The sequence below is a fragment of the Thalassophryne amazonica genome, chromosome 14 (genome assembly GCF_902500255.1).
Source record: "Thalassophryne amazonica chromosome 14, fThaAma1.1, whole genome shotgun sequence".
Taxonomy (NCBI): Eukaryota; Metazoa; Chordata; class Actinopteri; order Batrachoidiformes; family Batrachoididae; genus Thalassophryne; species Thalassophryne amazonica.
In genome coordinates this window covers 59,660,945-59,683,823 of record NC_047116.1, presented here as the reverse complement: position 1 = coordinate 59,683,823, position 22,879 = coordinate 59,660,945, and the positions used below count along the sequence as shown (strand labels likewise).

General features: G+C 40.5%; 1 protein-coding gene across 2 annotated transcripts in view; it reads left to right on the top strand.

Moving 5' to 3' along the window:
* Window positions 1-22,879, top strand: part of LOC117524798 (partitioning defective 3 homolog B-like) — an 830,560-nt gene that overhangs the window by 344,331 nt on the left and 463,350 nt on the right. For both annotated transcript variants that reach the window (XM_034186621.1, XM_034186620.1), the window contains exon 12: window positions 20,876-21,067. In XM_034186621.1, the coding sequence (XP_034042512.1) occupies window positions 20,876-21,067 (192 nt within the window). The remainder of the gene's footprint in view (window positions 1-20,875; window positions 21,068-22,879) is intronic.

Genomic DNA, 22,879 nt, shown 5'->3' with positions numbered 1-22,879 from the left:
ACTGTACAGTTTCTCCAGTCACAGCCTCAGAAGCCATTTCCTTTCTTCAGAGTTGTCATGGGTGTCTTGTAGGCTTCCCACAATAATCTCCTTCTTCAACAGTCAGATCTTGAGAACTACTGACTCCAGACAGATTTCAGATATGTTCAGTGACTTGGAAGGGCAGCATCATGGGGCAAGTTACTGCACAACAACATGTTCCTGGTTGCATCCCACCTGTGCCCCATTCTTCACGTACATCTGGATTTCCGTAAGGAATGGCAGATGGTGTAAGACTTTTGCTGAATCAATATGCAGATCGGCTGCACTGTGGCACGACTTGAACAAAAAGGGAGAAGCCCCAAGAGCTCACTGGTGTTTATGTTGCTATTTAAACGTCTGTTTAAAAAAAATTGTAATCCATACTGAAGACACGCCTCATCAAGACAACAAAATCTAAAACTTTTTTGTAAATTTAAATGATAATCATGTCACCACTTTCTTCAGTGGAATGGAATGAATTTGTCATTTTAATGCCCTTCTCTGTTGATGTGTTGCAGATGGCAGGGCTCTAATTAGGTTCCAACTGCAAGATTTGTTTTTAACATTAAAGGGTTGATGTTAAGATTTTATTGGCTTTGTCGTTGTTGTTTCATGCAAATTTAAATTTTGGGAAGTTTTTCTTCATTGAGTAACATTTCAAGATGGGCATGGCTGCAGCTTCTGGGATTTTGTTTGGGGGCTTGGGGTAAAGGTTTATGCCAGCTTGTTTGTGTTTACAAAGAGGAAACAGGAAGGATAATGATGAAGTGATGGAAGGGTCTTCTCTATCTTCTCCTCCCCCTCTTCCTGTCTCATTTTAGCCCAGCATCTGTTGTTGTCTCCTTAGTGTCTGAGCTCAGTGTAGAACAAAGACATTACACCACCTCTATACACACACACACACACACACACACACCATGTTTTGTGTCTTTTTCTTTTTATACACATTCCACAAAACAACACGTATGCATCAACCTGCTAAGTTGGATCTCTGCAAAGACATTTTATGTGCACATGAGCACAAGCGCTCATGCATACGTCACACATAAAACAATACTTTCTCACTGATTTTCTCCACACACTGAGAAACATACGCCTGCTGAGTTGGCTAGTGACTTGAAAGGAATATTTCCAACAATGATGCTCTTTTCTGCTTCCAAACATTTGTCACCTCCCTTTTCCATCCTGTTTTCTTGATCTCTTTTTTCTGTTATGTCACTGACGGTTCTTCTGCTTATCCTGCTCCCAACTACCTGTACATGATTTAAGAAATGTGGACAGTAAACTGTATGATGACTAGTAGAAGTGATTCTCAGGTCCCTGTTTTGATGTAGGACACAAAAATCTCTGCAACACAAGCAAGCTGGGTGTTGCTGAGAGAAGAGTTGGGTTTATCAAAGTAGACTGCTGTCCACTCTGGTACTGAGGAAGCAGACGCAACTGAAATCCTGAAAGCTCAGTGAAGCTGACACCCCACCCATTTAAAAAATCCAAGCAAACACACTGAGTGGTTAGTGCTTTGTTTGTGCAGTTAAAATTTTTCTTTGTGCTGTTATGGTTTTTTAGATATTAAAGATTTTTTGGGTCATTCAGAGGTCACCATCCCACCAGCTTTCTCCAAAATGAACCAGACTGGTCTACTTTTTTAGGACTTCGTTTCTGGTGATTTGTGCCATTAAAATTTTTATTTGTGCTGCTTTAGTTTCTGACATATTAAGAACTTTATTTTTGCGTGATGACATCATCACCCCCCAGGCTGCTCCAAAGTGAACCAGACGGGTCTTCTTTTTTAGTGCTTCGTTTGTGCTGATTTGTGCCGTTAGAATTTTCATTTGTGCTGCTTTAGTTTCTGAGATATAAGTTTTATTTTCACGCAAAGACTGCGGGCACACGCACAGCACGAGCAGGCGAGTGCACTGCTGCTGTGCTAAAGTACTGTTAGAAATTACAGGACTTTTTTTGTTGTTTCAAACCCAGCAGTGGTTCATGGCAGGGGCGTTGTTTTTTTTTTTTGGGGGGGGGGGGGGGGGATAATTCACTGTATCTACACAAAAGATTAATTCTGGCCAATATAAAGTGCCTGAGCTCAGTGAAGCTGAACCCCCACTCAGATAAAAAAAAAATCCAAGCAAACAGGCTGAGTGGTTAGTGCTTCGTTTCTGCTGCTATGGTTTTTGAGATTGCTGCACATCTCAAGCGGGATTCTCCGAATTTCCTGGCGGATGTTGGAAATGTTGAAAATGAAAAAGAAATCTTGTTATTTTGGAATTTGTACAAATTAAAAAAGTGGTAACATTTTATTGGCCCACCCTGTAGGCGAATGTCAGGCGAATTAATCCCTCCCCAGCATTACATTTCTCCTGACCCTTGTGGAAGACAGAGCTCAGAAGACCTGCCTGTAGAACATAAGATGGATTTCCAGAATATTGAAATAAATTTATGTCAGGAAGAAGCCCAACATGCTGCTGCCCTTGAGGAAGAATTGCGTTGTCTGGCTGCTGCTGCAGCTATCCTGCTGCAGAAGAGAAGGAAACACTAGGAAGAAAAAGAAGAAAGGAAGAAGAAAAGGTACACTGTTTGGGTCAGCGAGTGGTTATGAACCAAAAAGAACTTGATCGACACACGTTACAGCTATTTACAAATTCTAATGACTGCTTTACAAATGTTTGTAACTGTTTGCAGGAAAATAAATTTGCTAAGAAATTTTGAACATGTTCAAAATTTATTTGCAGCAAGAAATACTGTTTGCAACCCTAAAACTGTTTGAAAACTGTTTTGCAACCTTTTACGAACCCTGACAAAACCCAAAATTTGTTATGTTTGTCAGCTATCGCTGCTCTGTGAGATTTGTTTTTTAATTCCAGTTTTACTTTCCCCTTCTGTTGTGTATGGAAGAATGTGATTTTTTCCCCTTGTCATTATTTGTGCATTTTGACTGTTGATATCCACAATGTCATGGAACAGTTTTCTGCCATTTCTGTTGTGTTCCTGTTTTTCCTAAGCAGCAGGAAGTGTTCTCTTTGGTGGGAGAAGCTGTAACACTCAAGCGCAGTGACATTAAATCAGTAAATAGCTGGCAGCTGGTGACAGTACCCAAACTAGAACAACTTTATTGAAGGAGTTGCTTCGTTCCAGTTATCCCTCATCCATCAACAGTCCAGGCACTGTGGTTTTGTGTGGGAGTGTGCTTCCTAGTACATTCATCTTTTTCTGTGTGTGTGTGTGTGTGTGTGTTTTGTGTAATATAACCAGTGTGACCTCACAAAATCATAGCAGTAGATCCCCCATCTGTTCCACGCTCTGAGACCTGTGTCGCTTGGCAGCTTGCGTTCTCTGCAGGAGTCGCCGTCATCCCGGCGGATAGCAGAGGAAAAAGGGTATCGCATCTGTCCTCGCTGGCTGTGTCACTCTCACATCTTTCTCTGTTTATTGAAGGTTTATCATCATCCTATCAGCTGAAGTCGGTGCCGCTGCCTCTGAAAGCCCTTGGCACCTTGAGTGGTACTTACACACAAGGCAGTACGTGTCGGCTCAGCCGCTGATCATCAGCATGGGTATTGTCATTGTGTTGTCACTCTCAAATTAAGGAGGATAAACAGGGTTTTCTTGACAAGTTTGGATTAAGACACCAAATACAGTGGTACAAATGTCTGCACTAACTGGCATAAAACAGTAGACAGCCATGTGAGATCTAACAGTTTTGTCTCCAGTGTGTCACTATCTAGAATTGAAAGAATTTAATGGAGAAGAAAATAGAAAAGTGGGTTTTATGTACAAAGTTTTGTCATAGAATCAATCTAGCAGGTTGAAAGAAGAATGAAGTGACTCTGAGGTTGTTTGTACATTGGGCAATGAATGTTGCAGCTTAGAAACCTGTCGGTCGGGGAGCCCTGTGCAGATTTCCCACATTCAGAGCACATTGAAATGAATCCTTCATTAACTTGATTAATTTGTTAATTACATTAAAAAGGAAAACATTGTTAATCATCAAGACAAGTTTTCTGCTTCAATTAATCTTTTTGTCCCATTTAACATAACAAACTTAAATCTAATTTAATGATGTGCTTGTTTTTATGCTTTAAATAGTATTTATAAAATATTTAATTGTAAAAGTGTATCAGTGGAATCAGTGGGGTGGAGTTTGAGCATTATCTCTCTGTGTCGATTTCCTCCCATAGTATAATGACATTCAGTTAGGCTCCACGTTCGGCTCATAACTTGCATGTTTGTGTTTATTCTGCTCAAGATACATTTGACGTAACAATAAAATGGATAATTATGAATTGTTCATAATTAATTTGAATTAGTTAAAGATGTTCTTTAATGCAACGTTCCTTAAGGCCCCTTCACACATACTGTGAAGTTTGGTCAAATACGGCGAAACAGCACATCATGAAACATTGTGCCGACAGGCAGGCGTGCATGATCCCGATGCAAGGGTTCGTGCACGTGATGGTGTCTTTCAAGCAGGAACACAGTGCAAGGTGCACCACATTGCGGCGCTGATGTGGAATAAATAAAAAAATAAAAACCAGCTGGTACCTGTGGAACCACATCGCGTTGCTGATGTGGATTAAATAAAAAATAAAAACCAGCTGGTACCTGTGGAACCACATCGCGTCGCTGATGTGGATTAAATAAAAAATAAAAACCAGCTGGTACCTGTGGAACCACATCGCGTCGCTAATGTGGATTAAATAAAAAATAAAAACCAGCTGGTACCTGTGGAACCACATCGTGTCGCTAATGTGGATTAAATAAAAAATAAAAACCAGCTGGTACCTGTGGAACCACATCGTGTCGCTAATGTGGATTAAATAAAAAATAAAAACCAGCTGGTACCTGTGGAACCACATCGCGTCGCTAATGTGGATTAAATAAAAAATAAAAACCAGCTGGTACCTGTGGAACCACATCGCGTCGCTAATGTGGATTAAATAAAAAATAAAAACCAGCTGGTACCTGTGGAACCACATCGTGTCGCTAATGTGGATTAAATAAAAAATAAAAACCAGCTGGTACCTGTGGAACCACATCGCGTCGCTAATGTGGATTAAATAAAAAATAAAAACCAGCTGGTACCTGTGGAACCACATCGTGCTGCTGATGTGGATTAAATAAAAAATCAAAACCAGCTGGTACCTGTGGAACCACATCACGTGGCTGATGTGGATTAAATAAAAATGAAAACCAGCTGGTACCTGTGGAACTTCATTGCGCAGCTGATGTGGATTAAATAAAAAATAAAAACCAGCTGGTACCTGTGGAACCACATCGTGTCGCTAATGTGGATTAAATAAAAAATAAAAACCAGCTGGTACCTGTGGAACCACATCGCGTCGCTAATGTGGATTAAATAAAAAATAAAAACCAGCTGGTACCTGTGGAACCACATCGTGCTGCTGATGTGGATTAAATAAAAAATCAAAACCAGCTGGTACCTGTGGAACCACATCACGTGGCTGATGTGGATTAAATAAAAATGAAAACCAGCTGGTACCTGTGGAACTTCATTGCGCAGCTGATGTGGATTAAATAAAACATAAAAACCAGCTGGTATCTGTGGAGCCACGTCGTGCCGCTGATGTGGATTAAATAAAAAATAAAAAACAGCTGGTATCACATTGCTTATGTGGAATAAATAAAACATAGCACTTTACTGATTGCCAGTCTGAAACTTTACCACTGAGCTACTGGGAAAATGCCTGAGATGGACGTATTTTAAAAAAATAAAACCATGCACCATAAAAAACACAGAATTTTATATTGAATCCCTCTTATCAAGCAGGCAGTACAAATATGATCCGTTTGTTCCCCTGTAGATGCCCCATGGTCTGTGACCATGGGGCATCTACAGAGACCCATCTACATGGGTCTCTCTGTATGAGACCCATCTACATGGGTCTCATTCATGTCATGAAATAACCAGCCTGGTCTCACGGCAAGTCGTGATTCAGCAGCACAAAATATACATTAATGTATTGGTTTGTGATATTGTGATGAAAAGCGCCTCATTTTCGTCACGGCAGCAGGAATTCATTCTAATTCATTCCGTGATGGCTGCATGAAATTAAAAGTGAAGCGGGGGGTTGGGGGTGGTTATGGTTAGGGTGGGGGGAAAGAGTAAGATTAGGTTATGGTTAATGTTAGGGTCGGGGGTAAAAGTAGGGTTAGTAATAGTGAGTTACAAAAAACCCTGTCAAGAAAATTTAACTAATTTTGTCACGGGACCACAAAAAAAAAACATGAGACTGGGCTGGAAATGACATGAATGAGAAGCAGTTCTCTCTTCTCATGTCCACATCTGCTGGCGCATGTCCAGCCGCCACACATGCTCGTCCTGTCCGACACGCATGTCTTGTGGACGGCGCGCCAGAACCGACACTGCGCCATATGGAACAGAGCTCACGTGGGCCACTGTGTTCTGATCTGATGGTCCGTTTTGACCTGGGGGCAGCCTGTCAATGGGCTGCAGCGAGGGACCGCGCACACGCTGCAGCCCACAACGTATATCGCCACATATATATGTGTGTGTGTGCGTGTGTGTGTCTTTATGTCCACGTGATGACAGCAAACAGACACACACATTTCACCTTGGGCAGTTGTTAGTCCATGGCTGTCCAAACACCGTACATGTTGTCCAGCTGGGATGTCCAGAATGACAGATCTCCACAGCTGCTTCAGTGGGCGGACACACCTGTCAGTTCAATGCACACACCATAGCCACACTCATGGGGAACTTAGACAAATTTCACTGCTTGCATGACAGTGATTGTCTGCAGACTGTTGTCATGACAAGAGTGTGAATGGTCACACATAAGTGCCAAACGAGCGGTGTTAGATGTCCGTGCGTGTCAGCTAGAATTTGGCCGATGGGTTCACACAGCGCACACTCTGTCTACCGCTGGTGTGTGCAAATAGTTGAAGGAACAGGTGTATGTGGCATTCAAGTCAGAGACGATTTTACACGTTTTGCACACGATTCCTGTTTCGTGCGCACTTAGACCAAACTTCACATCAGCACGGCAGTGATGGTCTGCAGACTGTTGTCATGCCAAGAGTGCGAATGGCCACACATTTTCTAAGTGCCAAACAAGAAGTGTTAGATGTTCATTTGTGTCACCTGGAATTTGGCCGACACCTGCCGTGAGAGGGTTCGATGGGTTCGCACAGCGCACACTCTGTCTTTCAGCCGCTGGTGTGCGCAAATAGTTGTAGCAACAGGTGTACGAGGCGTGAGAGGCAGCTACAATTCCACACGTTTTGCATATGATTCCTGCTTCGTGCCCACTTCGACCAAACTTCGCAGTATGTGTGAAGGGACCCTAATATATTTACAATTATATTATGTACTTACATTGATCTTAAAATCACTCACGCTTTTAATATAAAGATGACTTACCGCACCCTGCTGGAATGGCGCATATCCAGAAAGTAGTTGCACACAATGCAAAATGCAAAGCTTGCACTGTGTGCAATTGCTCCAGTCACAGCCACATAAGCCTATAACTTCTTCTGGGTTGTCTGGGTGTCTTGGTGGCTTTCCTCACTCTTCTCCTTCTTGCACAGTCACTCAGTTTTTGAGAACTGTTGACTCCATGGATATTTACCATAGAGTGCCATATTGTTTGTATTTCTTCATAACTGATGTAAATAAAGTCCAAGACATATTCAGTGGCAGCTTCACCATCAAAGAACCTCATCCACAACTACCACAAAAGACTCCAAGCTGTCATTGATGTTAAAGGGGACAACACACGGTATTAAGAACAGGGGTATGTAAACTTTTGATCAGGGGTCATTTGGGTAGTTTCTGTTTTCATTATGATTTAAAACGAGTCAACACAGTTGTTTGACAATAAACGGCTTCACCCAACCACTAACCATGAGTTTAAAAAAAATGTTTTTGTGTTATCATTCATATTCTCTGAAAAATGGCCAAAAAAGCAAAAACTCTGCCAGGGTATGCAGACGTTTGAGCACAACTGTATGACTTTAAGTACATATACCGGTACATAAGTATTTAGATAGTGACACTTCTTTTTCCCTTCTTTTTGTTGCCTTTGTACACCACCACATCGGATTTTCTACAATACAGTTAAGATGTGCTTGTCTAAGAAATTACAGCCATTTTTATACAGTCTATCTGTTTTCAGAGGCTGGATGTAATTGTACAAACTAAATAGGAGCATTATTGTGAAACAAATCATCACCTTTGCAGTCAGTTTTCTTTTGACAAGTCAGGGGATGGAAATATGAACATTTCTACTTCATTTATATCATTCATTATGGTACTATACTGTTTGCATGACCGTACAAGAAAGGAAAAAAAACAAGAAACCCACTGCAGCTGTGAAGGACTTATAGGCATCTGTGGTTATGAATGCCTGTTGCTTCAGCAGTTAAAACAGCTTCATGGTGGAGTGGAACAGAAGGTTTATCTTTAAAAGAGGTGGAATTTCAGTTGTAGTTTGCAAGACGATTTGAGGTTACATCTGGTCTATTTTGTTCTATGTCCACCTCCACTCAGTTATCTGTCTGTGTGTCTGAATGTCCATCCCTCCAATCACTGCTTTTCACAGCATGCATGGCTCATCAGGAAATTATCTTTCTTATTTTAATTGTCATTTAGCGTTTCAGTTGGACTTTTATTCATTTCATTGACAGCACAGTATTGTAGTATTTAGCACTCTTGTCTCACAGCAAAATAGTCAAGGGTTTGGATCCACCAAAGCTTACTTCTTTTTAATGCGGGTGTTAGATATTCTTGCCCTGTCTGTACGGGTCTCCTCCAGGCCGCCTGGTTTGCTCTCACCATTATAACCTGCATGTTAGGTTTAGTCTCTCAGCAGTGGTTGTTAACAGCACTGGTAAAACATTTACTCAGTTCAAAACCACATAGGGTGGAGACTGCTGTGGTCTTAACCTGTCATTATTCATCTCAATCTGAATCAGTTCTATTATATTGACATCTATGATTGAATAGACCACATATCGATAGATCACATAGAGGTCAACAACCCTCTTTGATGTCCCGACTGCAAAGCGCTGAACAGCCACACTGCTTTACCAACAAACTTGTGTTTTATTCTCAAGTTGTGCACACATTATCACTATAAATTCAATGATCACATATTATCACAAACAAGAGTTTTTTTTTTTTTTTTCTGAGCATCTTCTCCATTGTGGTCTGTGTATGCTGCATTCCAGCACTCTTGTGTGAGGGAATGTTTTATTCACCATTAAGGTGCACTGCATCAAAATTCCAAATTTGCTGAATTTTGAAACCATTTCACAATGACTTTTGTATGCTCAGTTAATTAGTGCAGAGTAGAGCGATGACTGTGCTCACAGTGGAAGAGAAGCTAGTGGCATGTGCAACAAGATTCATCACTGTGTAACTACATATTAACTTCTCTTTACGAAACTGCAAATGTCAGGTCTTAGATGTAGGGGCAGGATTTGTTGTGAAAATAGTTCTACGTGTTGAATTATAATAGAGATATGAAGAGCAGCTACCACAGTAAAGGTAATGACATAGCTAATGTTTGGATTTTTTTTGGGGGGGGGGGGGGCAATATGCTGTATAGCACCACCGACAGTTATGGGTTGGTCAATTTGTACTTGGATCAAAGTGTTGTGTAGTGCAAAACCGTGTTGACGTGAACACACCTGAAGCAACGCTGTAATTTTTTTTTGTCTCTGATTTTTATTTTGTTTTTTGTGTGCACCTTCTCATCTTTGTTCTGTCTCTGTGGCTTTGTAAATGTTCAGTCACACTGACTTTGTGCAATGCAGGTCATTACCCCGGCTGTTTGGAGACCAGGGAGTAGGTGGGGCAGCGGCTCGCTGATGTAGTTGTTATTTCCATAAGTCAGAGGCAAAGCCCATAATGTCTGCTGTTGTCCCTGGGAGAACTTTCCTCAGCTGCGTGTGCACGCATGCACGTGTGTGCGTGTGACAACTGGTGCAGCATTTAGCTGTTGGCTACTGTTGGTTGGTCTTGTAAAAGGTGTCCTTGGGCAAGTATTTGGACGCCACAGGGTTTTTCACACATTTGTACTTCTGTCCTTGTGAGGACTGTTGACATAACGTTAAACAAAAAGCCTTGAGATGATTGCTCTGAAGTGATTATTTACACTGCCTAATTGCCGTTGTCAAACCCCAGCAGTGTGCACACGTTCATGCTAACTGTTGACCACATAAGACATAACGTGTATTGCATCAGGATGGACCATAGTGTGGCACAAACCCCTCTTCAGCACAGAAGACACAACACACTGTTTGCTACATCATTAGTATAACAAATTAATTGCAGTGACCAACTCTTCATTTTGTTTTTCCCTGGAGCTAACCCTGCATCCCTCAGACAATCTTGATATATTCTTTTATTTATATATATATATATATATATATATATTCTACATTTCTTCCATGTGTTATGGAAGTAGCCGTTTTAGAAGGAAAAGACACTTTAACACAGCTAAAACTCTGTGAGCTTTGTTGCAGGTTCAAAACAAAGGTGCTTTTTTGGCTTGTCCAAATAAGTTTTGCTTCTGCAAAATAGGATACACATGATTAAGAGGTTTATTTATCATGTAATTAATTATACGTACATGGTTTAAACATGAATTAAGCAGACTTTCGTCTGTCATTACCTTTAAGAACCAGGGGCCTCATTCATAAAACACTGCATATGAATCATACTGAAACTATAGGTACAAACAAATATGACGCAATGCTAAAATACCTTCGGCTGTATGAGCATTGTCTTCTTTATTATTTGCAGTTGTTCAATTGGTACCCCACATATATATATATATATATATATATATATATATATACACAAGGTCTGTTAGAAAAGTATCCGACCTTATTATTTTTTTCAAAAACCATATGGATTTAAATCACGTGTGATGACATCAGACATGCTTGAACCCTAGTGGGCATGCGAGAGTTTTTTCACGCCTGTCGGTTACGTCATTCGCCTGTGGGCAGTCTTTGAGTGAGGAGTCGCCCACCCTCTCGTTGTTTTTTTTCATTGTTTAGGAATGGCTCAGAGACTGCTGCTTTGTTTGATAAAATTTTTTTCAAAAACTAAGGCACAACTGAGTGGACATCATTCGATAAATTCAGCTGGTTTTCGGTAAAAATTTTAACGGCTGATGACAGATTTTGGTCTGGTAGTGTCGCTTTAAGGACGGCCCACGGCGCCTGACGGCGATCTGCGCTTCGAGGCGGCAGCGTCTCGCCGTTTCAAGTTGAAAACTTCCACATTTCAGGCTCTGTTGACCCAGTAAGTCGTCAGAGAACAGAGAACTTTCAGAAGAAGTCGGCATGAGGAGTTTATTCGGACATTCCATTGTTAACGGACATTTTGTAATGAAAGAACGTGAGGGCAGAGTCGCATGTCCTGCCGGACCCGACCGCGGGGGGTCGCGACAGGAAAAACACCTCCGTTGGAAACCTTAACGGGCAAGTTGGAACATGCCCAAGCTGTTAAACAATTTCTCAGTTACTCACTTGTTGAAAGCCATCAAAAGCCGCCTGAATTTTACAAATGGTTTTCAACACGGACGTGTTTTTCCTGTCGCGGCGCACACAGATTCGCCGAGTCGTTTCCATGAAAATGTCCTTAAACAGTGGAATGTCCGCATAAAGTCCTCATGCCGGCCTCTTCTGAATCTTCTCTGTTCTCTCACGACGTCCTGGGTGAATTAAGCCTTAAATTAGGATGTTTTCAGGTCGAAACAGGCCGACGGTGCCTGGAAGCGCTGCGCGACGTCCCGCTCTGTGGGAAGTCCTTACAGTGACAGAAACACCCCATAATCTCTCATCAGCCGTTAAACTTTTCACCGAAAACCAGCTAAATTTCTCGAATAGTGTCCACTCGGATATTCGTCACAAGTCCAGAAAAAAATTTGATAAAGCAACGCGCGCCGTCTCGAGCAGCGTGTGAAACAAAAGAATTCAGCCGAGAGGGCTGAACCACATCTCACTCAAGGCCTGCCCACAGGGAAATGACGTCACCGACGCGTGAAAAAAGTCACGCATGCGCACGAGGGTTCAAGCATGATTGGTGTAATCACACGTCATTCAAATCCATATAGTTAAAAAAAAAGTGTCGGTTTCTTATCTAATAGACCTCGTATATATATGTATGTATGTATATGTATGTATACACACACACACACACATATATATATATATATATATATATATATATATATATATATATATATATATATATATGTATGTATATTAGGGATGTACACACACACACGTCTATATATATATATATATATATATATATATATATATATATATATATATATATATGTATATTAGGGATGTGAATCGTTCAAAGACTCACGATTCAATTCGATTCCGATTCTTGGAGTGACGATTCGATTCAGAATCGATTTTCGATTCAAAGAGCTCTGAGAAAGTTATATTAGTTAAAAAATGTTTATGTTTAAGAAAATGCAGCTTTACAACATTAATCAAGTGATTCTAAAGATGTAAATTTACTTATCTGCTTTGCTTGTTCAGAGTTGGCTGGCAGTTCAGCGAAGCGCTGGTCAGTAGTCGGCAGATACCGCTGCTCCCCTCTTTTAGGTCCGGGGGATGCCGTAGCATGTTGGCTTGCGGATTTGAAGTGTTTCCGAAGTACTTCACTTTCATTTTGCAGATTTTGCACACTGCATAAGTCATGTCAAGCTCCTTCTTACGCAGCAAATAATAAAATCCAAAATGCGCCCAAACATTTGCCTTCAGCAAAGACAGTGCTGGCTGAATTAGCTCTTCATCCGCCATGCTAAGCTGCAGCTCACGAATGTTTGAAGCACGCTGGACCTGGACCCTCCCCTCGCGGGGACGCTGTAGTATGGAGGCCGTTGCCTGACAAACAGTACACGCAGCGAATAAGCAAAAAAATGTTTAAAAAATGCTTTTTAAAAATTGATTCTTGGACATTTTGGATCGATTCAGAATCGTAATAAATAAGAATCACGATTCGGACGTGAATCGATTTTTTCCGACACCCCTAATACCCCTAATATATATATATATATATATATATATATATATAATATACGAGGTCTGTCCAAAAACTAACAGACCTTTTTTTTTATGTATATGTATATATATGTATGTATGTATATGTGTGTATATACAGTGATGCCGTAACGCGTTACTCTAATCTGACCACTTTTTTAGTAACGAGTAATCTAACGTGTTAATCTTTCCAAATCAGTAATCAGATTAAAGTTACTTCTCCAAGTCACTGTGCGTTACTATTATTTTCACATTGTGGGTCGATAGCAGCATTAAACTTGGTCCGTGGGCAGGAGGTCGGGGTTCGACTGAACTGCCCACTTTAAGTGAGCTGTGAGCTTTTCATCCGCGGTTTTTTGCAGCAAGTACGACTCGTTCTCACCTCTTAAAGCGCGGTGACAACAGCACACCTGCACTGAGCTTTACTATGCTTTTTTTTCTCCGAGCCGCTCCGTATCTGCTGCTAAAAACAGCTGATCCTCCGCGACGCGTCAACAACTAACACTATTTACCACTCAAATGCACCTAAACTCTCTTTCTGAGGACCACATGATGTGAAAACGCAATAAAATTTTCTTACCTGTAAATCTGGTCATGTTTTCTGCATAAATAAATGTTATCCATTCTTTGTGCTCAAACACCAAAGCAGGGGCGAATCCAGATGGAATGGGGGCGGTTTTGAAGCCTTTTTGTACTACAACTACTAATACTGCTTAAAATAATAATAATTTCGACAAGTAAAATGTTTAGAAAGAATTTAAATGTTAGAAAAATGTTAGAATGAATTTAATAGTTACATTTATAAACAATGTAGATTAGAAATTGCAAGTTTTACTGTTACAGTGCTGTCAACAGTTAAATATGAGGTCAAGAAAGAGGTCTTTATTTTACTTTTTATAAAACGTATTTATTTTCAATGAAGTCAAGAAAGGGTGACTATAAAGTGAGTTTTGGCAAAACAGGTATCATTGTCATGTTGAGGTGGCAGAGGGTTGTTGTCGGCAGCTGGGGAAAGTAACTAAAAAGTAACTTGTAATCTTACTTAGTTACTTTTCCAATTGAGTAATCAGTAAAGTAACTAAGTTACTTTTTCAAGGAGTAATCAGTAATTGGATTACTTTTTCAAAGTAACTGTGGCAACACTGTGTGTGTGTGTGTGTGTGTGTGTGCGTGTATATATATATATATATATATATATATATATATATATATATATATATATATATATATATATATATAATATACGAGGTCTGTCCAAAAACTAACAGACCTTTTTTTTTTTTCAAAAACTATATGGATTTGAATCACGTGTGATTGCATCAGCCAAGCTTGAACCTTCGTGCGCATTTTTTCACACCTGTCGGTTGCGTCATTCGGCTGTGGGCAGGGTTTGAGTGAGCAGTGGTCCACCCCCTTCGTCGGATTTTCATTGTCAGGGAAATGGCTGAATGATTTGGAGCTTTGCTGCATCAAATTTTTCCAGAAACTGTGAGAGACAGCCAGGTGGACACCATTCGTTAAATTCAGATGGCTTTCAGGGACAATTTTATGGGGTCACACAGATTGAGGAGTGTTACAGCCAGTTTAAAGACCGCCCACAGCAGCTGAGGGCGTGCCGCGTTCCGAGCGGCGATCGACAGGCTCAAAGGACCAGATAATTTCCAAACTGAATGCTGTGTTGATCCGGGACGTCGTCTGACTACCACAGAAATGGCAGAAGACGTGGACATCAAGACTTTTTCGGCACATTCCACTGTTACAGGAGTTTTTGTCATTGAAAGAGGAGCGGAGGAATGCGCCACACAGCAGCGAATGGCGCGGGACAAAACCACAGGAATTTGCACGTCGGGACGGAGCCGCATGGCGCAAAGCAACGCCGTGATGAAGCCTCACAGGACATGTTCTGGCATGTCCAGCTAATCCACAATTTCTCGGATAGTCACACGACTGAAAAGCCACCGAAAGCCGTCTGAAAGCTGTCCTGTGAGACCAACATGGAGGTATATATATATATATATATATATGTATGTATATATGTATGTATGTATGTATGTATATAGCTTTGTTGGTGGAATTCTTTCCCATTCTTGCTTGATGTACAATTTCAGTTGTTGAACAGTCTGGGGTCTCTGTTGTCGTATGTTGCGCTTTATAATGCCCCACACATTTTCAATGGGCGACAGGTCTGGACAACAGGCAGGCCATTCTAGTAGCCGCACTCTTTTACTACGAAGCCATGCTGTTGTAACACATGCAGAATGTGGCTTGGCATTGTCTTGCTGAAATAAGCAGGGACGTCCATGAAAAAGACTTTGCTTGAATGGGTGTTGCTCCAAAACCTGGATGTACCTTTCAGCATTGATGGTGCCGTCACAGATGTATAAGTTTCCCATGCCATGGGCACTAACACGCCCCCATACCATCACAGATGCAGGCTTTTGAACTGTGCACTGGTAACAATCTGGATGGTCTTTTACCTCTTTTGTCCAGAGGACACGACATCCATGATTTCCAAAAACAATTTGAAATGTGGACTCATCATCTGAATCTTCTGATTATATTATTCACTGTAGATGATGGAATCCCTAAATTCCTTGGAATTGAAAGTTGAGAATCATTGTTCTTAAACTGTTGGACAATTTTTTCACGCAGTTGCTGTAACATGACACAAAAATAAAAAATACAGTAAATAAAATGAGTGCCAACACTAAATGATGTTGACTGTATTATTTTGAGTCATGTTGTTCCTGATGCCTTCTGTTTTTATGCGATTCCTAAGAACCACAGTGACCGCCTTTAGTTCCAAATGGAGAACACTTGGCACAATACTAAATATTCGTAGGAATCACTGACTCTCCAAACTTCCTCTGTGAGCACAGTGATGCTTCATCCAGGAAGTCTCAAAAGATCCAATGACAACGTTAACTGAACTATGTCCAGTCTCGCACCTCAATAAAGGTCATTATTTGTCATTCACCAAAATCGAATTGAGTCACAAAGTACTGTTAACCCAGAAGAACATGAAGGCACAGCTGAATTTTGGCAAAGCATCCTGATGGAGCTCAAACTTTTTAAGATGTTCTTCTGTAGACTAAGTCAAGAGTGGAATCATTTAGAAGTCAGGGATCCTGATCCATTCGATGTGAATCAAACCCAGAATTATGCCAAAAAAATATGGTGCAGTAAAACACAATGAAGGTGAAGCGCCCATGTCAAGATGTTTTGCTGCTTCATTAACCTGGGCGAATTAACTTAACTGAGGGGCACATAAATTCCGCTCCCTTCCAGAACATCCGGGCAGGAAATGAGTGTGTTGACTGTGCGATCAGATGTGCCGGTACCATGGCCCTATGGAACAGCTGGTTTTGGCTGTTTGTGTGTTGTGTTGTGTTTTCTCTGACGTTCCCTCACAATACAAGGAATATTCCTCTTCTTAGTCTGCCTCCATAACCTTATGTTTGACATGAATCCAATCCAGGGGATCCTCTGAACAGACCTAGTACCAAAGACATCCAGTTGTTTTTTGAGTAGTTAACAACCAGGTTTCACAACCGTACAGTAAGACGAGAAGGATCACAAAATGTTTATTTGCACATACAACCCCAATTCCATTGAAGTTGGGATGTTGCGTAAAATGTAAGTAAAAACAGAATCCGATTTGCAAATCCTCTGAAACCTATACTCAATTGAATACACCACAAAGACAAGATATTTAATGTTCAAACTGATAAACTTTATTGTTTTTGTGCAAATATTTGCTCATTTTGAAATGGATCCCTGCACCACGTTTAAAAAAGCTGGGACAGTGGTATGTTTACCACTGTGTTACAACACAAAAACCATTTGAAAAAACAATTTGAAATGTGGACTCATCAGACCACAGCACACTTTTCCACTTTGCGTTTGTCCATTTCAAATGAGCTCGGCCCCAGAGAAGGTGGCGGCGTTTCTGGATGTTGTTGATGTATGGCTTTCGCTTTGCATGGTAGAGTTTTAACTTGCACTTGTAGATGTAGCGATGAACTGTGTTAACTGACAATGGTTTTCTGAAGTGTTCCTGAGCCCACGCAGTAAGATCCTTTACACAATGATGTCGGTTTTGAATGCAGTGCCGCCTGAGGGATCGAAGGTCATGGGCATTCAATGTTGGTTTTCATCTGTGCTACTTACGTGGAGACAGTTCTCCAGATTCTCTGAATCTTCTGATTAAATTATGAACTGTAGATGATGGAATCCCTAAATTCCTTGCAATTGAACATTGAGAAAAATTGTTCTTAAACTGTTGGACTATTTTTTCACGCATTTGTTCACAAAGCGGTGATCCTTTTGGGGATGCTCTTTTTATACCCAGTCATGACACTCACCTGTTTCCAATTAGGTGTTCTTTGAGCATTCATCAACTTTCCCAGTCATTTGTTGCCTCGTCCAAACTTTTTTGAAATTTGTTGCAGGCATCCATTTCAAAATGAGCAAATATTTGCACAAAAACAATAAAGTTTATCAGTTTGAACATTTAATATCTTGTCTTTGTGGTGTATTCAATTGAATATAGGTTGAAGAGGATTTGCAAATCATTGTACTCTATTTTTATTTGCATTTTACACAACGCCCCAACTTCATTGGAATTGGGGTTGTAAATTCACACATACAGTAGAATCAGAAACCCAATCCTTCATAGTGACGGAATCACAAAAACAGTAAGGTTATTCTTCGTATTTGATGGGCATCATCTTGACTTTTTTACCAGCATAAAATAAATAAATAAATAAAAATTTGTTCTCATCGCTCTTTTGTGATGGGTAAGCTGAGGACACGTTAGTATTTTCTGCATGTGTGTTTGAGTTATGGTCCCATTCCCTGGCTCATTTTGACATAATGCCCCTCTCCCTCTTACAGTCAGCGTCTCTCCATCTTTCCTGCAAACACATTTCTGTGGCTCATTTTAGTCACACAACACACATATTCACACACTGCAACCGACACTGATCTGTCTTTTTAATAGCACATCCTCTTGATTCATCACCTCGCAGGCCCATTTTAATGTGAAACGACCAGCATCAGGAGCCTCGTCTGTGGAAAGTGTTTTTTCTGCAGTAGGATGGATCTGATCGTTATTCTTTTTGCTGCTGTGATACAATCACCTTTTTATAGCTATAAACATGAAAATACACATGAACACAACCCCACTTATTTTTTGTGCTATTTTAGCGTTACGCGTTACAGCCGTCATAGCGATGAGGCAGAAACAATGCGCGCTTCATTTATTCAGTTTTGAAAAAAACGTTCAGTGGTGTCTCACTCTGAGTCGAACAGTTTTCCATCTCAGTTAGTCACACAGACTGGCTCCTGTTTCCTTTCTCTGTATTTTGAAGTTCTTTCCAAGGTCGCGGAGCTTCCTATCAGGTCTGGACAGTCAGTCTGATTGAGGGGTTTTTCCAGCAGGGAAAACAGTTTTCTGCAGAGTAGAGGACTTTGTGTCGGCTTAACGCTGTTAAACCTGCAATCCCTACAGACAAACACTGTCTAAACCTGGCTTTGCTGACCCAGGCAAACACACTCACACTCAGTCTGAAAGCATGCGTATTTGTATACACACAAACAGAAGTCCGATAAGCATGTTTCAACAGGAACTTTTTTTTTTACCAGAAACACAATAATAATGGACTGTATATGAACCCAGATACCCAACAGGAGGCATTCAGTTACAGCTGATAAGATAAGTTCAAATCACAATATACAGTAAGTCAGTTTATTTTATATATATATTCTTATTTAGAAAGAGGCTGTTTCCAGAATGTTTCCTCTTGTCTGTTCCATTTCTCATTCCAACATGAATGAAGCACTTATAGAACAGGCAAAATTCAAAAATACCCTGAGAGACAGAGCAGTACATACAGAAGATGTTGTGCTTGTGATAGTTTGTACAGTGTGTTTCCCACACACCGAATGTGTCAAAGACTGTTTACAGTTCTTGTTAAATGACTAACAGTGGACTCGTTTTATGTGGCAAACAAAAATAGAGTGACCCTGGTCTCTCCACTAGCTATTTCAAGGATCACATTGTACACCTGGTGCAAGGTAGTGCACAGCACAAGAGTCATTGCTCGTTCCCCAAACAACCGACAGTTGTATTTTCATACTGACAGCTGGGAAAGGCCTCAAGTTGGGATCCTTTTTGGGGCATGTAAGATCAAAAGGGCACTTGTGATTATGAGCATTGTCGGGGCGGAATCTAGGTGTGTTCTATATTTGCTGCGTCCCTTGTCGACTTCATGGGGGGGTGCCCTGTATGTTTACATCCTTGTAACATATCAAGGACCCCACAGGGGTGGTGCAGGGCTGCTGAAGCTAGTGGGTGAGCTGGAATGGTACTAATCTGGGTCCCACTGCACTGTAAGGTGGATTTTTTATACTGTGATTACTGACTGTGTGCTTTCAACCATCTATATCAAGGGACCCCATCTTACACCCAGCATAAAGCAACAGACACCGTTGTCATTTTCATGTCCAGCCCCAATGATGTATGAGTAGAGAGTGCACCCATGGGGCATATTGGTGTTAAAATGGGGTGTTGTCAGGTCCAGGTTTAGTGCATTTCTGTTAAGAGGCAGCATAAAGTGATTATGTCAAAGATCAAAGTCAAGTGTAGAGGTTTTCTGGTATTTACACATCACAATATTTCATCCTGATTAGTACTTGCCTGGGAGAGCACTTGAACCCCATTTAGATGTAGTTGCAAGACCTTAAACGGGTTTTACATATTTGACTGAACACTCTCCAGTGTGGAGGAATTCAAGTAGATCTACATTAAAGAGTTGTGCAGAATTTGATTTCCATTTAGTTGTAGATGTTGTTAAAGGCAGAACAATAAGCTATTATGTTTCAAGGGATTACATTTTAACATGGTGTACTTTTTCATTGTATGTGTTGGACAATTGTTTTACTAAATATTTACTAAATAAATTACTAAATGATAATTTACAAATTATACTTTGTCTTTACTTTAATTATTTTGGTGCCCACGCTGCGCAAGACCTGTTGTTGCTGTTAGAAGTTGAACTTTTTTTGCTCAGTTAAATGTGAGATTTTTCACAAACTGAAGATGGGCAAGCCTAATAAGCAATTATCTGAGTGGGTTGAGTATTTTTGAGACACTGTGCTGCCTTTTTTCCCCCTTGATCATTATATTCCAGATAAGTATATTCCATATATAGAGCAGCCAGGCTCCCTCTGCCACTGACGCATCACACACTTCAAACACACGTTCATCTGGTTTGATCCGCTTCGTTCTTTGTTTCGTGTTTTCCAGAGTAGAATCTCAAACTTTGTCATTACAGCCGTGTCTCCACAGCGACAATATGGTGTTTGTCACTGTTTTTCTGGCTTGATAATGATTATTTTTCCATCTATACAACCTCTCTTTCATTCACCAGTTTATCTCCTTTTACATTCTTTCTGTGCTTTCAGTGCTCTCAGTGCATTTCTCTTGCTGCCATATTCTCCAATTACCTCCTGAAAATGCACAGGTCATTTTATTGGTATTGCTGCTGCTGAGCTCACAGGCCAAAAAAGGGATGAGAATATAAAAGCAGCTGGTCCAAATGGCTTTTTACAAAAAAAAAAAAAAAAAAAAAAAATCCCACTCAGACATTTAGCTAAAACCTGCAAATGATGGTTTTTTTCTCAAATGGAAAAGCTTTTAGTTTAGATTCAGAGATTATTTTTTCCTGAATGACTGACCTCTGTCACCTCATCCCTTCTTCACTGATGTGTGTCCGTCTTTGTTTGTCTCCATCAGAAGGATGTCGCATCACGCGGGCCAGGCTTTCCTCCAGAGAGCGGGAAGGAGCAGCTGATGTTCGAGGTGCCGCTCAATGACACTGGCTCAGCGGGGCTCGGTGTCAGCCTCAAAGGAAACAAGTCCAGGGAGACAGGAGAAGATCTCGGAATCTTCATCAAATCTATTATACATGGAGGAGCTGCATCCAAGGTGACATCATATCCTCCTCTGTCTCACCCCCCCACCCCCCCAACAATAAAATAAAACTCATATTTTATGGTAGCTTCCATGTGACCATTTGGTTTTCCACCCATTCATTTTCTAATTCCGCTTATTCCACTTAAGGGTCACAGGAGGGCTGGAGCTCATCCCAGCGGCCATTGGGCGAGTGGCGGGGTACAACCTGGACAAACCGCCAGTCTGTTGCAGGGCCAAAATATATAGACAAACATTCACACTCTCACTCACATCTTTGGTCAGTTTAATGTTTCCAATTCACCTAACCTGCATGTCTGCGGAAGGGGGAGGAAACCCACAGGAACATGTGGAGAACATGCAAACCACACACAGGAAGGACCAGGTTAGAGGCACCGTGAGGCATCAGTGCTAACCACTAAGGGCCCGGTCACACAGCACACAACGATAGCGGAATGAAGGAAAAAATGTCACAAAGTCACAAACCACTGGGAAAGGGTGGACGGATGATCCTGCACTTCTCTCATCACTGAAAAGCCTGCGAGTCCAGAGATCATACCGGAACAAAACAAAACCATCAGTAACGAAAGAAAAACAAAGCAAACGGCAACCTTGATGCTTTAAACAAAATCAAAACGAAACATTCATGATGATGTGACTGACAGTGTGTATCAAAAGAAATTATACCAAAAATAGAATGATCTACACCACCACAGCACTCCCATGCAAAAAAAAAAAAAGCTTTAATAATAATAAAGACATGACGTTTCGGGCAGACTGCCCTTCCTCAGACGATGCACAAGGCGAAAAACACTTAAGTACTGGTAGTAATTAGCATTTGCCCTCATGTGAAAACCAATCAACCCATAATTGAAAACATCTTGTGAAGATCTTCACAGCAAATATACTCACATGCTAATGACAGCAATATAATCATATGCCACAGCCAACGAAGACACAATCAAAAACGTACACATGGGCATATCAACATGTAAAGTCTCACATGTGATGACTCCCTTGATTTCAAAAGTCTTACCCGTCCTGGGGTGTTGAGTTCTAATGTGATTTACATGTTGAAATGCCCATGTGGATTAGCCTATATTGGAAAAACCACAAGATCTTTAAGAACAAGAATTTCGGAGCATAGATCTAAGATTCGCAATCATGATAATAAAATTCCTGTGGGTGTTCATTTTTCTGTGAAACAGCATAGTGTGAGTTCACTTAGGTACTTGGGTATCGAGCATATACAACTTAACAATCATGGTGGTGATGTTAATATTTTGCTTCTCAAAAGAGACGCATTTTGGATTTATAATCTGAGCACACTTTCCCCTAGGGTCTTAAATGAGGATTTCAATCTCAGACCTTTTTATACATTTTTTGTCCATTATGACATTTTGTCCATCAGGAAATCTTTTTTAAACCATGTAGTCTGCTTTTCTAATCATGAAGTCATGAAGTTTTTTATAGTAAAGCTGAACCTGTAGGACGTGTCTATTGCTGTATTTTTGGTACGGTGTAATTTAATTACTTGTGTATTTGTATTTCTGTGTGAGTACGTGTGTACATATGTATATGCATGTATGTGTGTGTGTATATATATATATATATATATATATATATATATATATATATATATATATATATATGGACAGTGAGGAAAATACGTATTTGAACACCCTGTGATTTTGCAAGTTCTCCCACTTAGAAATCATGGAGTGGTCTGAAATTTTCATCTTAGGTGCATGTCCACTGTGAGAGACATAATCTATAAAAAAAAAAAAACAAAATTCGGAAATCACAATATATGATTTTTTTTAATAA